The sequence below is a fragment of the Salvelinus fontinalis genome, chromosome 10 (assembly GCF_029448725.1).
Source record: "Salvelinus fontinalis isolate EN_2023a chromosome 10, ASM2944872v1, whole genome shotgun sequence".
NCBI classification, from domain to species: domain Eukaryota; kingdom Metazoa; phylum Chordata; class Actinopteri; order Salmoniformes; family Salmonidae; genus Salvelinus; species Salvelinus fontinalis.
The window spans coordinates 26,745,965-26,762,651 of record NC_074674.1 but is presented as its reverse complement, the minus strand read 5'-3'; the positions used below and the strand labels follow the sequence as shown (position 1 = coordinate 26,762,651).

Below are 16,687 nucleotides of genomic sequence, written 5' to 3'. Positions count from 1 at the left end.
AGTAAAGGAGTGATACAAAGTATATTGAAAGCAGGTGCTTCCACACTGGTGTGGTTCCTGAGTTAATTAATCAATTAACATCCCATCACCTTTAGGGTCATGTATAAAATGCCCAGTAGCTCATTGTTTTGGCTAGAAGTGATTTCAGTATTGTAAAGAGTTGTCTCAAAGGATTATGGGGGGTTTAAATGGTGTCTGTCACCAGATTTTAACACAATTGAACACTTATGGGAGATTCTGGAGCAGCACCTGAGACGGTGTTTTCCACCAGCATCAACAAAACACCAAATTATGACATTTCTTGTAAGAACGGTGTCGCATCCCTCCAATAGAGTTCAAGACACTTGTAGAATCTATGCCAAGGCGCGTTGAAGCTGTTGTGGCCCAACACCCTACTTTAAGACACTGATGGTGTTTATTTTGGCAGTTACCTGTACATCCAATTCCCATAAGACAAAATACAACTAACTTGACCAGCAAAGGCACACCAAATTAAGTTTAATAGGGAGAAATATAAATTGAACTTTATAAGTTAACATTCAGTCAGTAATTTACTGGAAGTCCTTCAATGGCCATAGTAGGAGTCTACTTTTGTTAGTGAAAGAGGCTTGGGTTAGTGTGGGCTGGGCCTGCAGTACTGCTAGTCCCTCAATGCATTGTTCTCAGCCTGATCCTCTGTGGACATATGACATTTTTAACAATACTTTTTTCCAATAAAAAGTAGTTCATTGCATCCGCGGTGGGACCCAGTTTCATAATATTACCATATATCCCAGCTGCCGGCCGTAGTTTTGAAGTAATCACGAAAAAACAGGCCTTATTTTAGGGCATTTTTCACCCTGCCAGCTCCTATTAGTTCTATTGAACACTGTGGTACCAACTCGCCTTCTGAACGTTGTAATGCCATTTTTGTTGTACTGTGTCACAATGGCAGCTTCGCTATAGTTGGAAATGGAGACCTGCTCATGTAAACAAAAAAATGACTCGTTACTCTGAGGTCTTCCCATTGGCTGTCCTAAAAGTAGCTGGAAGTCGCTAAATGACGTCGACGCAGTAGGATATGGGAATAATGTCGTGGGAGACAAAAAGTGAGTAAAAAACACCCTAAATATGTTTAGAACTACAAATGAATTTCTGTCGATTCTTGTTTTTTTTAATGTCACAATTCCAACCCTCCTTTATCCGGGATTGGGACTGGCAAAAGTGACCCAAAATTAACACTCTGGCGGAGTTACTTCGTTATTAAATTTATTTTAGTTTCCTTAATTTGGTTTGGTTTTTAACCTTACGGTCCACTTAGGAGCCGACAAGTCACAGTAAAACATGAACATTTTTAACCATAACATTTTTTACATACAATCTAAATGGACCAAAAAGAGACAATAGAAAATACTGTATATGGCAATGTGAGAAAATTATGGTAACTAGTCTGGCCCTAATTCAGGTAATAAAAAGAAAATGTAAGCCGGGGCGGGATCAACCAGCGGCGGCTTCCAGCATGCGCGATTCATTTGCAGTCTGGACGCAGAGGAGTGCTCTGACTGCAGCTGGGAGGGACTGCTGTGCGACGACCGGGCCGCCTGTGAGTGCTTTGGGACGGGGGTGGGTCCCCCACGGCAGCACCCGCTGCTCGTTGAGAAGAGTAAGAACGATACGTGCTTTCACGTCAGTCTCAAGGTCTCCAATAACACCAGAAAAAGTCGCTAGATTTGTCGCTAGTCGCTTTTATTTTATTGTCGCTAGAAGGGTCTGAATACTCACTAAATATAACGACTAAGTCGTTAAGTTGGCAACAATGCGGGTATACATGGTGAGATGAGACTTGACTTGGACAGCGGTTGAAGTTCATACACAGGAAGTGGTTGTGGAAAGCAAGGCTTGTCAAAGCATAACGCGGGACCAGTGGGGTAGATTTCGGACAGGTAGAAGACTGTTGCCAGACATTGTCTTATTTTAAGGTTAGGCATACGGTTAGCGGTGTGGTTAAGCTTAGGTTTAAAAATCACATTTTAAGAAGATACATTGTAGAAATAGGCGGGGTTTATAATTGACTGTTGTAATTTGACGACCGTTTAACTTGGCTAGCTAGCAAGTCCCACATCAATAATCGTGCAGAACCCTTACCGCAAACGTTCCCGAGCGCATGGATTGTTAACCGCCACAGTGTGCAAAGTTCAGAAACAATTGAACGAGATAAGAAAGGTCAATACACAGATTACCCATGTGCACTTACGATTTATTTTTCCTTTCACCTGTCTTTAGTGGACAACCAGACTGTCTCAATCGGTGGCGGGAAATAAAATCTGCCATTCGAATGCAACATTGTATAACTACATTTGTCGTCTTTGCAAGCTGGCACATTCATACAAAAATGATAAAGGCAAAGAATACCATCTTCAGTTAAATGATTATCATCAATTCAAAATACTAGTGCAAGAGTCATATAACTATTTATTACTGTCAATCTTGTAGTTTGAGGTTAATCACCACCATCCTTTCAATGTTCAATATCTTCTTAGAATATTAAATCATACAACTATCGTTCACATCTGTCAATCAGTAAAACTGCTTAAAAAAAAAGATTTAGCAAACTTCATCTGAAAAGCAATGCACTTGTATTTATTTACAAGAATAAAAAGGGACTGAATATATCATAACAGATGGCCAAGCACAAAGGCAAGTGGCAAAAAAAAGCCTTTTCATTCCCCTGCTACTGGGACTTGAGTTTATCTCCAAACAGTGTTATGAAGAGTCCATAGAGAAAGCCGCCTGTAAGGATGAGCAGTGTGGTGGATATGGGGCCGAATGAGAACAGCACCCCAAACAGGTAGAGAAATAGAAGCATCAGCAGGGTTCTGTAGCTCGCCAGTGTGCGCAGACTTAGCCGCGGCCGTCGGTTCCTCTCCGCTGTTCGCCGTGTCTCTGGGCTCCTCTGCCTGCCGTCCGCTATGACCTCGGGGCTGGCCAGGTAGTGTCGTCCCAAACGGCCCAGGAAGTCCGGCCGCGAGCACAGAGCTTCTATGTGACCTCCGAACTGTGGAAGGGAGAACGGTTCTGATTACAGAATGCTTGGACTAAAACTATGATAACTCAGATTCTGTTAGGCTACATATCACATACCCTCTCATTCACCAGGGACGAGATCTTGAAAAACAGTCTGACCAGGACAGCATTCTCATAGCTCCTGATGGGCTGAAGCTCAGGGTCTCCTTGGTACTCAATCTCAAATCTACGTAGTCCATTGATGATCTGCAAAAACATCACACATATTTAACAATAATCCCTTTATGACATGGTTGGGGTTGTAGTTTTGCGTGAGTTGAATAAGTAGTCTGACCTGCATTCGGCCCAGGTCTGTGAGGATGAGTCCATTCTCACCCTGAACACAGTCTGGTAGCTGCCTGGAGTTCCCATCGTCCTGACCAGAGCCCAGGGTAGCCATCAGCTGAGAAAGCTGCACTGCATTCAGCTGGAGACGACACACAATAGCATGACACATTTTCACCCAACATTAGTTGAATTAAGTTGGATTATTATCAATTGCAGCAGTTTAGCACATGCTAAAATCTTAAGGAAAACATCTGTGTAAACCTACCCGAAATATCTGACAGAGGTAGTCCAGTGACCTCTCCAGGAACTCGTGGGTCTTCTTGACACATTCCCCAGTGTCATCCACCTCTCCTCCATTGAAGGTGTAGTTGAGGTCGGGGGAGCCCATTCCAAACCAAGACATGAAGGAGTTATTGGCCGCCACTTCAGCTGAGTGATCTGATATCCTCTTGGCTGTCTGCCTCGCCTGGGCGATGATCTGAATGAGCTTCAGGACCTACATCAAAGAAGGATGACAAGTGACCATGCTTATATGCAGCCTCAAAACATCAGACTAAAGGAGTAGTTGTTGATTGGTTCTAGTGGTGCTGTGTGGCTCAGTTGTTAGAGCATGGCGCTTACAATGCCAGGGTTGCGGGTTCAACTCCTACGGGGGACCAGTATGAAAATGTATGCACTCACTACTCTTAAGTCGCTTTGGATAAAAGCATCTAAATCAGGGTTTCCCAAACTCGGTCTTGGGGGCCCCTCTGGGGGCACGTTTAGTTTTTTGCCCTAGCACCACACAGCTGATTCAAATAATCAAAGCTTGGTGATGAGTTGGATATTTGATTCAGCTGTGTAGTGCTCGGGCAAAAACCAAAACTTTCACCCAGGAGGAGGCAGGACCGAGTTTGGACCCTGAGCTAAATGACAAATGTAAATCTAAGACGAAGGGCAGGCCTGGGCGGTTGTGAGAAGCAAGGAGAACATAGTCTTCTCCAGAAAGTCGGCAACACAGTACAGTTCAGAGCAATCTAATCTTGCAGAGCGTAGCTAGTTCCTTTTACTCAACTGAGACTACAGTTAACTGATTGATAAAATGTGTGAACAGTCAGCCTAGCAAATTCAATAAAGTCCACACAGAATGTGCTTGTAGCAGGTGGTTAATACTAGCTAGCTCAGCATTAGCACTTTTCTCCCAAAGTTGGGTTCAATTACAGAATTGGGAATTGGAATAACAAACTTGCAAATCTGGAATTGCAATGAAACCACCCCCAAGTATGGTTCCCTCCACTCACCGCGCCCCTCAGTTCTGTGCCGAACATCTGTTTGTACTGGCAGTCCTGGCCCTCCAGGCCGTACACGTGGCTCTTCACCCTGAACACCCTGTCTGTCACCACGGACTGCCGGGCAGACAGGAAGCTGCCACCGTGGCTTGGCGTGAGGAAGACCCGGTGCTGCCGATGGTGGAGGACGTGCTCCGGCTCCAGAAACAGCTGCTCTCCTGGGGAGGGACAGGGAGGGGACAGATAGGGGGTTCAGGGTAGGACAGGTTAGCGATAGCACAGTCTACTGTAGTTGGACATTACTATTAGTGCATCTGCATCACACAAGTATCATAAGATTAGGTGATTGTTTCTGTTCTTACCTTTCTGAATCATCTCTGATAGGTTTGGCTGAGCAAAGACTTTGGCCACCCTGAAGACCATTAGTGCATTTTTGACATTGACCAGGTCTATGCGTACCACCCTGTTTAGAAAGCCCTGAAAGAGCTTTGTGTACATGAGCAGGTTCTCCTGAACAAACAAGCCCCTGGTCAGGAAGATGGATCAGAACATTTTTGGAATCAGTAAGACAAATACACCAATACTAAACCGTGCCTCCGAGTAAAACATTTCAAGGAAGCACTGCTAGCACACATTTATTTAGCCTGACCGATACTGTAATCCAACAGATAACTCACCATTTCTCAGGTACACCTTTGTTCTGGTCTGTCTGAGGATTGGTATTCTCTCCTGTGTACCTCCACGGCTGGATGTAGCTAAGCCACGTCTCCAACACCTAAACACGGAGACAGTGGGGGTATAGAGATGAGAGCACAAAAAAATAAAAAAACTGGACCCAATGAGAGAGTCGTGATTGACACCACCCAAGCTGAGAAGGTTGAGGATGGAGTTGGAACACCTACCGCTCTGAAGGAGGCATCTAAAGGCCAGTGACCAAAGCAGTGCTGGAGGAACACATAGAGCTTCTGCTGGACAAAACGCTGCACCACCACCCTACAGAGACAGGGCCACAGTGAATTACAGACAAAACTAGATCGATTGTGATTTCCTGGAGAGACCGTGGACCCTGATGTCGGACTATTGGGGTGCTCACTGCTCAGCTCACCTCTTGAACTCTTCCAGGGGGCTGGCATGGGAGTGGGCTGAGGGCGAGGAGCAGACCTGCTCAGGCTTCAGGCTGCAGGAAAAGGCATGGAGGTGCTTCACCAGGAGACGCACCACTAGAACGTGCTCCTCTGTCGGGGTGAAAGTCTCCTGAAACAGCAGCCAGTCATACAGAGATCCACAGGGGCAGCAGCCAATCACACAAAGCTCCTCGGATAACAATAACCAATCACACATTGGGCTTGGAACATTCCCCTAATCCTGGTTCCTCCCCTAGCCATTGTTACTGTTTCTCAAATTACCCTGCTGTTGAAAAAGCCTAGCTGAAAACAGAATTCAATCTGTGTCTAGCTCAGAAACAGGCACATATAGTACTTCAAATTGATATTCAGATCCATTATTCTTAGAATGATGAGGAAAGTAGACAATTTGATGATTAATTATTTAATTTATTTAGGGCAATTTGGTTATTTATATGTTTTGTATACTGTAGTAGTGTTTGCTCAATGGAAGAATGTGAGATGGGAAAGAAACAATGACACACATTAACTAAGGATAGTGTGCAACACAACAGACATCCACATGCTACATACAATGAAAACGTCACTCTCTTCAAATTCAAAACATGCTTTGAAGGCACATTCTCCTTTCAAGGATACTTCTCTATGGGCCAGATTCTACTGTGAGATGTTTGACGTTATGTGAATTCCGTGCCGTCAAAATGGAGTCCATCCAAGGATAGGTCTTTGACTGGTTGCGTCAACCAGGCAGTTGGTTTTACAGAATGCACTGTAACGGCATTGAAATGTTAGTTTTTTTGTTGGAGAGAAGTACCCTTGACCTCCCCACCTTAACCTTAATGCTACTCTGTCCTCAGGGCCTAGGTTTACCTCCAGCAGGCCCGGTGGGAGTGGATGAAAAGGTAAAAGTACTTGGTACGTGTCGAGGGTCCCAGAGCCAGGAGGGGTCAGGGGTTGGCACGGCATGCTGGACATACTGAGGCGATAGTGCAGCAGCGCCAGCTGTACGACCCGTCACAACCAGGGGAGGAAGAGGAGGAGGGAAACGACAACAACACAGTTGGGAAAGGAGGAGAGAGGGGGAGAAGGGAAGGAGGTGAACATGAGAATAGAAAGGAGAAAAAAAGGATATAGTGCATCCACAAAGGAAAAGGAGTGAACACCAAATATGGGAGAAAACAAGAAACAAAACAAACAAAAAGATATTGGCCACAGGAACACAATGCTATGACAGCTAGGGTGATGCAGTAGCCTTTTCCACACCCAAGACAGGAGAGATTAAACGGTTAATATCCTCATCAATGAGGCACAGAAGACACAACACATGGTTAATAACAGGGTTTGTTATTTTAGGTAGAAGAACAGTCCACAGGTAAAATTATTGTTTCTGTCCAATGGCCATGACAGGTCGGGTTTTAGGGGGGAAGAGGGGGTACTGCATCTCTTACACTATGGAGGACCACATACTTAACTTTAACTATGCAATTTAACAGACTGGGAATGTACTAGGTTACTAGGGGACAGCAGGGATGGGAAGGGTATGTACACCATTGGGGATTTGACAGGTGTATGGATCATGACAAAGGGTGGTGGCTAAATGACACATGAACAGAAGTAGAGATGGCAACCAGCCTAGCAGCCCAACAGCCAAATAAACAACAGAAGGGCACTGAAACAGTTAATGGTGCCACACACACACACACACAAGGCACACACAGGTCATGCGGGAAGCTAAAGCACTACTACCAGATACACATGCCAAATCGGTGCAGCACATTTGCTCTGCAGTTGCCCATAAGCCAATAATTCAGCATCGAAGGAAAGAAAATCTAAAAATAAGCCTGCCTTTCAAATAAAATTACAAATGCCTGATGTTTACTGTGCCCTATTTTGATTGGTTTAACAGTGAACTTTGATCATTTTGATAGCATTAATGTTTCCTAATCTGCAAATAGTGAGACTATAGATCAGTACAAACCAAAGCCAGACCTCTCTGCCTGATTTTCCAGTTACCCTCAAAGAAGCATAAGAAACAGCAACTAATATACAGTATACCCATCTATGCAGTGCAAAGGAGGTGTATATAAACTACATTTTTATAGCCCTGGTGTGGAGTGCAAGTCTTATAGAAACACTCCTCTCTAGTTGAAAAGAGGACAATGTGACCCATTTTGTGTCCCAGTCCCAGCCAGGGGACAGGTTGATTTGACGCTGATCACCATGTGGGGTCCATGTCTGTGGCTTGGAGGAAGGTCTAGCAATGGCACTCGAGTGGGACGAGCCCTGCCGTTGTTCAAGTGAGGGGGGGGGGTTCATCAGCCAGTCAGCCGTGCGTTGCTGCAGTGCAGGGGTGAGCTTGGTGGTGGGAGGGTCCATGTGACATGCTCTTACCTTCACCTGGGGGGACTGCAGCTTCTGGTACATCTCCAGGGAGTAGTGATGCAGCCAGATCTCCACAAACACCTGGGGGTAACACACGTCTTATTCCCGATTCCCTAAACACCTGACTGACATCATTCAGACTAAATACATTCATGACTGACAAAGGATGAAGGAGCCTCACCTGTAGTAATGCCTCTGACCTCCAGATCTCCTGGGCTGCAGGGTCAGCAATGACTGAGGCCTGATGGGATATGTGGCGCTTGAGGAGGCTGGTGCTGTGGATGCCATACCCTGCAAAAGGCACGCTGGGAGCCCTGGGCGCCAAAGACATGACCGTGAGCTCTGAGTTGTAGCATGAGGAAGGAAGGAGAAACTAAGAGCCAAAGGTAAAAGCTTTGTGCTCTTATTGGACAAGTTCAGGTAGCATCTTTTCTCACCCTACTGATCACAACCCTTTCACATTCACAGAAACCAGTGGTGTAAAGTACTGAAGTAAAAAATACTTTAAAGTACAACTTAAGTCATTTTTGGGGTATCTGCACTTGACTTGACTATTTATATATATTTTTTTACAACTTTTACTTTTATTCCACTACAATTCTAATGTACTTTTTACTAGCATACATTTTCCTTGACACCAAAAAGTACGCTTCACTTCTAATGTTAAGGCAGGACAGATTAATGGTCCAATACACGCACCTATCAATACCACAACTTGTCATCTCTACTGCTTCAGATCTGGCGGACTCACTAAACACAAATAATGTGTTTGTAAATTATGCCTGAGTGTTGAAGTGTGCCCGTCTGTCCGTAAATAAAAAAAAAACTGTGCCATCTGGTTTGTATAGCTTTTACTTTTTCTCAAGTATGCCTATTGAGTACTTTTCCCACCACTGTACTTAAGTACATTTCAAACCAGATACTGCTTGAGTAAAAGTCTAAGAGTATTTTCCTGGGTGACTTTTACTTGAGTAATTTTCTATTAAAAAGGTATATTTACTTTTACTCAAGTATGACCATTGAGTACTTTTTACACCACTGACAGAAACATTTATTTTGATAAGACCTATCCCCACTGTAGAGTACCTGGGAGCAGGTGGAGACACAGAGCCTCTATTGTCGGCGAATGGAGAGGGAGGAACGCTGCCCTCTGTAGGGAGGAAGTACTTGAGGTAGGTGTCCACAAGCACAAAGTACGCATTGTCCAAGCTGCTCACATGCTGGCCCAGAGGGTAGTTCTGAGAAAATCACATCAAAACTATCATGTTAGGTCAAATAAGTCTGATTATCATGGAAGTTATCCCAAACTATCAAAACATTTATTGTTGTAATGACAGTTGAGTAGGGTTTACCTTTGGTGTGATAAGACTGGAAGCAAATATGAACATGTAATATTCAAATGGATCTGCAGATGGTTTAAGGACATACCACCAGACTACAAAACAAATGTAAATAATGTAAGCAAACATTGTCATTGTCCACATTGTATGTTTGTGAGAAGGCGAGGACTGAGTGTGAGTTTGAGCATCAAGGATACTGAGCGCCAGGCTGAGTGTCTGGAGACCAGACAGAGGAAACTGCAGCTTGTTGTGAAAAAGTGGACAATCTGGGAGGACACCTTCCTGTATGGATGCCTTTACAGGACCCTGCAAGAGGAAAATAACATCCAAGCTTTATACCAATCACTGTTGTGGATGACCTTGCCATGTTTCAAATTGAGAGAAAAAAACATGTTTAAAAAGGGATGAGACTTACAGGGAGAAAGCTGACAGGTATTTCATACTTGTACTCCTCTGCTTGAAGCTTGTACACAAGCTTCATCATTGGCCCACTGAAAAGCATATACAATCATAATTAAGTCAGTATACAGTACATTACTATTTTTCGAAAAATGCTTTTTATGAAGTCATTTAGGCTGGGGCGGCAGGTAGCCTAGCGGTTAGAGCGTTGGGCCAGTAACCGAAAGGTTGCTGGATCGAATCCCCGTGCTGACAAGGTAAAAATCTGTCGTTCTGCCCCTGAACAAGGCAGTTAACCCACTGTTCCCCGGTAGGCCGTCATTGTAAATTAGAATTTGTTCTTAACTGACTTGCCTTGTTAAATAAAAGTTAAATAAAAATTTTTTTAAAAATGTAATGTTCCTGAGGGGAAAATTGTCAGACACACAGTACTGGTACAAAATAGACGCTGTACATTGTCATACACGTCTTGTACAGCCACATACAGTGCATTCGGAAAGTATTCAGACCCCTTGACCTTTTCCACATTTTGTTATGTTACAGCCTTATTCTAAAATGGATAAAATTCATTTCCCCCCCCTCTTCAAATCTACACACAATACCTCATGATGACGAAGTGAAAACAGGTTTAGATTTTTTTTTGCAAATTACAAATAAAAACACAGAAATACCTTATTTACATAAGTATTCAGACCCTTTGCTATAAGACTCGAAATTGAGCTCAGGTGCATCCTGTTTCCATTGATCATCCTTGAGATGCTTCTACAACTTGATTGGAGTCCACCAGCGGTAAATTCAATTGATTAGACATGATTTGGAAAGGCACACACACCTATCTAGATAACAGTGCATGTCAGAGAAAAAACATGCAGTGAGGTCGAAGGAATTCTCCATAGAGCTCCAAGACAGGATTGTGTCGTGGCACAGATCCGGGAAAGGGTACAAAAAAAAATTCTGCAGTATTGAAGGTCCCCAAGAACTCAGTGGTCTCCATCATTCCTAAATGGAAGAAGTTTGGAACCACCAAGACTCTTCCTAGAGCTGGCAGCCAGGCTAAATTGAGCAATCTAGGGAGAAGGGACTTGGTCAGGGAGGTCAATAAAACTCGATGGTCACTCTTAACAGAGTTCTTCTGTGGAGATGGGAGAACCTTCCAGAAGGACAACCATCTCTGCAGCACTCCACCAATCAGGCCTGTATGGTAGAGTGGCCAGACGGAAGCCACTCCTCAGTAAAAGGCACATGACAGCCCGCATGGAGTTTGCTAAAAGACACTTAAAGGCCTCTCAGACCATGAGAAACAAGATTCTCTGGTCTGATGAAACCAAGATTGAACTCTTTGGCCTGAATGCCAAGCAGCATGTCTGACCTGGCACCATCCCTAAGGTGAAGCAGGGTGGTGGCAACATCATGCTGTGAGGATGTTTGTCAGCAGCAGGGACTGGAAGACTAGTCAGGATCGAGGGAAAGAGGAACGGAGCAAAGTACAGATAGACCCATGAGGAAAACCTGCTGCAAAGCGCTCAGGACCTCAGACTGGGGCGAAGGTTCTCCTTCCAACAGGACAACGACCCTAAGCACACAGCCAAGACAACACAGGAGTGGCTTCGGGACAAGTCTCGAGTGGACCAGCCAGAGCTCAGACTTCAACCCGATCGAACATCTCTGAAGAGACCTGAAAATAGCTGTGCAGCAACGCTTTCCATCCAACCTGACAGAGCTTGAGAGGATCTGCATAGAAGAATGGCAGAAACTCACCAAATACAGGTGTGCCAAGCTTGTAGTGTCATACCCAAGAACACTCAAGGCTGTAATCGCTTCCAAAGGTGCTTCAACAAAGTACTGAGTAAAGGGTCTGAATACTTATGTAAATGTAATATTTACGTTTTTTTATTTTAAATACATTTGCAAAAATGTCTAAACCTGTTTTTGCTTTGTCTTTATGGTGTTATTGTGTGTAGATTGATGAGGGGGAAAAGTATTTAATCAATTTTAGAATAAGGCTGTAACGTAACAAAATGTGGAAAAAGTCAAGTCTGAATACTTTCCGAATGCACTGTAATACATACTGTGTCACAGTGAAGTGACACACACACCAAAGTAATATTAACACCCTAAGTGTTTGTAAAGTCGGTTTAATAATACGTTCTTTAGATATTTTGTCTCACATTATCCCCATTTAAATGATCAACCGTCTTGCCTACTGACATTGTAAGTTGAAATATACATATATATTTGTAACTTCTGGCTTCCCACGGACTGTTTTTGTGCAACCGAATACAATAGGGAGCAACGCTGTAGTGTAAATACACCCGCATTGAAAATAGCAGCTAACACCAAAGGAGCTTGTGAGGCCTACCTAGGATCGAGAAAGTCCATGACGATGTTGTACTCATTGCTGCGTGCCTGCAGGAATTGCAGGTTCCAGCCCACGATGACCCCATCCAGACTGCCAAAAACACTCTCTACAAGCCAGGGGAAGATCAGGTGCAGCTCCTGAAGAGAGAACGATATTAATGCTGTCAGTCACAAGCTTACCTCCATTATTCCTGCTTTAGTCTCCCTCCACAACAATGTCATCAGATCATGGAGAGGAAACTTCCAGTGGAAGACAAGAGGATGAATGAGATTGCATAACATGGTTGAGTTGAACCGGTTTGGATATGGATGTTCAATGCTCTTTCTGACCTATTGCCAGATAGGTGCTCTTCCTCTGTAACGCGCACACGCAGAGTGAGGCATCTGCAGTGTAGCATCTGTTCCTGAGACAATGATTTCCAGGCACTGTGTCACCCTACCCTGATATCCCCTCTGATCCCACCATACCACACAGTAACAGCTGCCTAGACACATTCCACATTGGCATGAAAGCCTGGAGAATCCAACTTATGGGTCTGCCCCAACCCTTTCAAAAGATAACATAAAACACTAGTAAGCGTTCTATATAAATCATACACCTCCAAGCAACTAAGAATGACAGGGTAGGCAACAACATAGCTGCCACACTGATCTTCAACATGGAGGCCCCTCAGGAGTGCGTGCTTAGTCCCCTCCTGTACTCCCTGTTCACCCACGACTGCGTGGCCAAGCACGACTCCTACACAACCATTAAGTTCGCTAATGACAACATTGGTAGGCCGATCACAACAACGATGAGACAGCCTATAGGGAGGAGGTCAGAGACCTGGCAGTGTGTTGCCAGGACAACAACCTCTCCCTCAAAGTCAGCCAGACAAAGGAGCTGATCGTGGACTACAGAAAAAGGAGGGCCGAACACGCTGCCATTTACATCGACGCGGCTGTAGTGGAGCGGGTCGAGAGTTTAAAGATCCTTGGTGTCCACATCACCAAAAATGGATCATGGTCCAAACACACCAAGACAGTCGTGAAGAGGGCCCGACAACACCTATTCCTCCTTAGGAGACTGAAAATATTTGGCATGGGTACCCAGATCCTCAAAAAGTTCTACAGCTGCACCATTGAGAGCATCCTGACCAGGTTGCATCACTGCCTGGTATGATAACTGCTCGTTATTAGACCGAGCAGTTGCCATAGCGTAGTGTGTACGGGCCAGTTCATCACTGGGGCCAAGCTTCCTGCCATCCAGGAACTATGTACTAGGCTGTGTCAGAGGAAGGCACAAAATGTTTTCAAAGACTTCAGTTACCCAAGTCATTGTGGAATAATAGTTAAGACATCCAAACTATGAAATAACACATATGGAATCATATAGTATCCAAAAAAAAAAGTGTTAAACAAATCAAAATATATTATATTTGAGATTCTTCAAAGTAGGCACCCTTTGCCTTGATGACAGCTTCAAATCAAATCAAATTTTATTTGTCACATACACATGTTTAGCAGATGTTAATGCGAGTGTAGCGAAATGCATGTGCTTTTAGTTCCAACCATGCAGTAATATCTAACAAGTAATCTAACCTAACAATGCTCACTCTTGGCATTCTCCCAACCAGCTTCATGAGGTAGTCACCTGGAATGCATTTAAATGAACAGGTGTGCCTTCTTAAAAGTTCATTTGTGGAATTTCTTTCCTTCTTAATGCATTTGAGCCAATCAGTTGTGTTGTGACAAGATAGGGGTGGTATACAGAAGATAGCCCTATTTGGTAAAAGACCAAGTCCATATTATGGCAAGAACAGCTCAAATAAGCAAAGAGAAACAACAGACCATCATTACTTGAAGACAAGGTCAGTCAATCCAAAAAATGTCAAGAACTTTGAAAGTTTCTTCAAGTGCAGTCGCAAAAACCACCAAGCGCTATGATGAAAGTGGCTGTCATGAAGACCGCCACATGAAAGGAAGACTCAGAGTTACCTCTGCTCCAGAGGATAAGTTCATTAGTTAACAGCCTGAGAAATTTCAGCCCAAATAAATGCTGCACAGAGTTCAAGTAACAGATACATCTCAACATCAACTGTTCAGAGGAGACTGCGTGAATCAGGCCTTCATGGTCGAATTGCTGCAAAGAAACCAATACTAAAGGATCCAGGCTGTATCACATCAGGACGTGATTGGGAGTCCCATAGGGTGGCGCACAATTGGCCCAGCGTCGTCCGGGTTTGGCCGGAGTAGGCCGTCATTGTAAATAAGAATTGTTTCTTAACTGACTTGCCTAGTTAAATAAATGTTAAATCAAAATAAAATAAAAAGGACACCAATAATAAGAGACTTGTTTGGGCCAAGAAACACGAGCAATGGACATTAAACCGGTGGAAATCTGTCCTTTGGTCTAATGTGTCCAAATTTGAGATTTTTGATCTCCGCATGTGTGGTTCCCACCGTGAAGCATGGAGGTGGTGGTGTGCTGGTGCTTTGCTTGTGACAATGTTGGTGATTTATTTAGAATTCAAGGCACACTTAACCAGCATGACTACCTCAGCATTCTGCAGCGATACGCCATCCCATCTAGTTTGGTGACAATCACCTGAACTCAACCCAATTGAGATCGTTTGGGATGAGTTGGACTGCAGAGTGAAGGAAAAGCAGCCAACAAGTACTCAGCATATGTGGGAACTCCAAGACTGTTGGAAAAGCATTTCAGGTGAAGCTGGTTGAGAGAATGCCAAGAGTGTGCAAAGCTGTCATCAAGGCAAAGGGTGGCTACTTTGAAGAATCTCAAATATATTTAGATTTGTTAAACACTTTTTTGGTTACTACATGATCCCATATGTGTTATTTCATAGTTTGTCTTCACTATTATTCTACAATGTAGAAAACAGTACAAATAAAGAAAAACCCCTTCAATGAGTAGGTGTCGAAACTTTTGACTGGTACTGTACATGTACAAATTACCTCGACTAACCTGCCCCCCCCCCCCGCCGCCGCACATTGACTCGGTACCGGTACCCCCTGTATACAGCCTCGTTATTGTTATTTTATTGTATTACTTTTTACTTTTGTTTATTTAGTAAATAATTTCTTAACTAATTATTTAACTGCTTTGTTGGTTAAGGGCTTGTAAGTAAGCATTTCACGGTAAGGTCTACACCCGTTGTTTTCGGCGCATGTGACAAATACAATTTGATGCGATTTTTTTATCCAGACTTGACAACTTGCTTCAAATTCTACATAGTTTAGACCTAAGCACGCACAATTCAATCTCTAACAACTCATGCAAGACAGACAACACTGGTCTATACAAGCAAACTGCACCTTTGCAGGGTAGTCATCAATGACCTTCACCAGCTCCTGGCACCGCTGGAGAAAAGGTTTGGTGGTCGAGTCAACTTTCAGATTGGCCTGTAATGAGAAAAGAACATCATAAGAGTTGACAACAGTTACTGCTGTAACAGTGTTAGATAACTGACGTTTTGTGACATTGACTTGGCTCATGAGAATTTCAGGCAGGCAACATATATTTCACATGTAACTAGCTCATGATGAGCAATACAATATAGGAGTTACCACTAACCAGAAGAAAACTGGGCTGTTGCAAGGCTGGGGCAGCCATATAAGATTCTATTCGAGACGGGTCACGATTCAAAATCCACTTGACACCTGGGGAGAACACAAAGCAGAAAGGGTTGAGATGGGCTTTGTTGACATTTTTCTGTCAAGCAAACTAGCTAGCAGTAGCACCATTGCTAGCTAGATAACTAACGTTAGCTATGAGTACAGAGATGGATACAAAATGTTTAAACATTGGAAGCAAGATAGCTAGCTAGACGATACATTTATACCTGGCTGAAACCATGGCTTGGCTAGCTAGCTAACTAACGTTAACTAATATCAGCCGGCTAGCACTAACGTCTGCTAGCTAGCTTTCTGTACAACTAAGTTAACCCATCTATAACAGTGTGGCACTGGCATGCTAACGGTACGGGCTGACCAAGCAATTAGTTTTTCAGAATAGTCTCATCTCATTATAGAAAATAAAACTGCAACATGCACTTGGTTAAAATGTGTCTTACCTCCCTCGACTACAAATTTTCAGACTTTCAAGTTCCAATCTACCGCGTTTCCATTAGACACAGCAAATTGAAGCGAAAATGATGTCATTTCCCTAAAAGGATATGGCACGCGACCGCCGCTTTCTTGTGAACACAGCGCACCCATGTGGATAGTACTTTAGGGAAGGAAGAGTCAGGTAGGCTAATCTAGGTAGATGGCAGTGTTGCAACAAAACAAAAAAATATAGTAAACCAAGGTTCATAGCTGGCTCATAGACCACGTGGAATTGTGATAACGCAATATTACTAACTGTTAAATATTGTTACATTTACCAGTGTATCAATAATTAACACATTAATCAATCATCATGGATAGTATATGCATGCAAATGTATTGATAAGGAATTAAACTAATCTAAATGAAGATAAATGCA

At 43.6% G+C, this 16,687-nt stretch overlaps 1 protein-coding gene across 4 annotated transcripts; it reads right to left on the bottom strand.

Annotated features, from left to right (window-relative positions):
* Positions 1–2,215: 2,215 nt before the first annotated feature.
* On the bottom strand, positions 2,216–16,415 carry smpd4 (sphingomyelin phosphodiesterase 4). 4 transcript variants are annotated; one of them, XM_055936250.1, is made up of 20 exons: positions 16,275–16,415; positions 15,776–15,861; positions 15,517–15,603; positions 12,203–12,339; positions 9,860–9,935; positions 9,642–9,750; positions 9,457–9,509; positions 9,191–9,342; positions 8,286–8,418; positions 8,114–8,185; positions 6,593–6,724; positions 5,704–5,852; positions 5,501–5,591; positions 5,276–5,373; positions 4,961–5,124; positions 4,611–4,816; positions 3,596–3,826; positions 3,338–3,469; positions 3,121–3,249; positions 2,216–3,034 (listed from the first exon to the last, which is right to left on the bottom strand). In XM_055936250.1, exons 2-20 carry the CDS (start codon positions 15,812–15,814, stop codon positions 2,711–2,713), a joined length of 2,514 nt encoding a protein of 837 aa, XP_055792225.1. In that variant the 5' UTR covers positions 15,815–15,861; positions 16,275–16,415; the 3' UTR covers positions 2,216–2,710. The 4 variants fall into 4 exon arrangements, with proteins under 4 accessions (XP_055792225.1, XP_055792227.1, XP_055792229.1 ...); XM_055936252.1 differs by having other exon boundaries at positions 8,120–8,185; XM_055936254.1 differs by lacking the exon at positions 6,593–6,724 and having other exon boundaries at positions 8,120–8,185.
* Positions 16,416–16,687: the final 272 nt, after the last annotated feature.

Excerpts from the sequence above, each read along its gene's own strand:
- smpd4 (XM_055936250.1), bottom strand. The coding sequence starts at position 15,814 with ATGGCTGCCCCAGCCTTGCAACAGCCCAGTTTTCTTCTG. Across the intron at positions 9,343-9,456 it reads CCAGTCTTATCACACCAAAG|AACTACCCTCTGGGCCAGCA; the intron begins GTAAACCCTACT and ends TGATTTTCTCAG. Across the intron at positions 5,853-6,592 it reads TCCCACCGGGCCTGCTGGAG|GAGACTTTCACCCCGACAGA; the intron begins GTAAACCTAGGC and ends CTGCTGTTTCAG.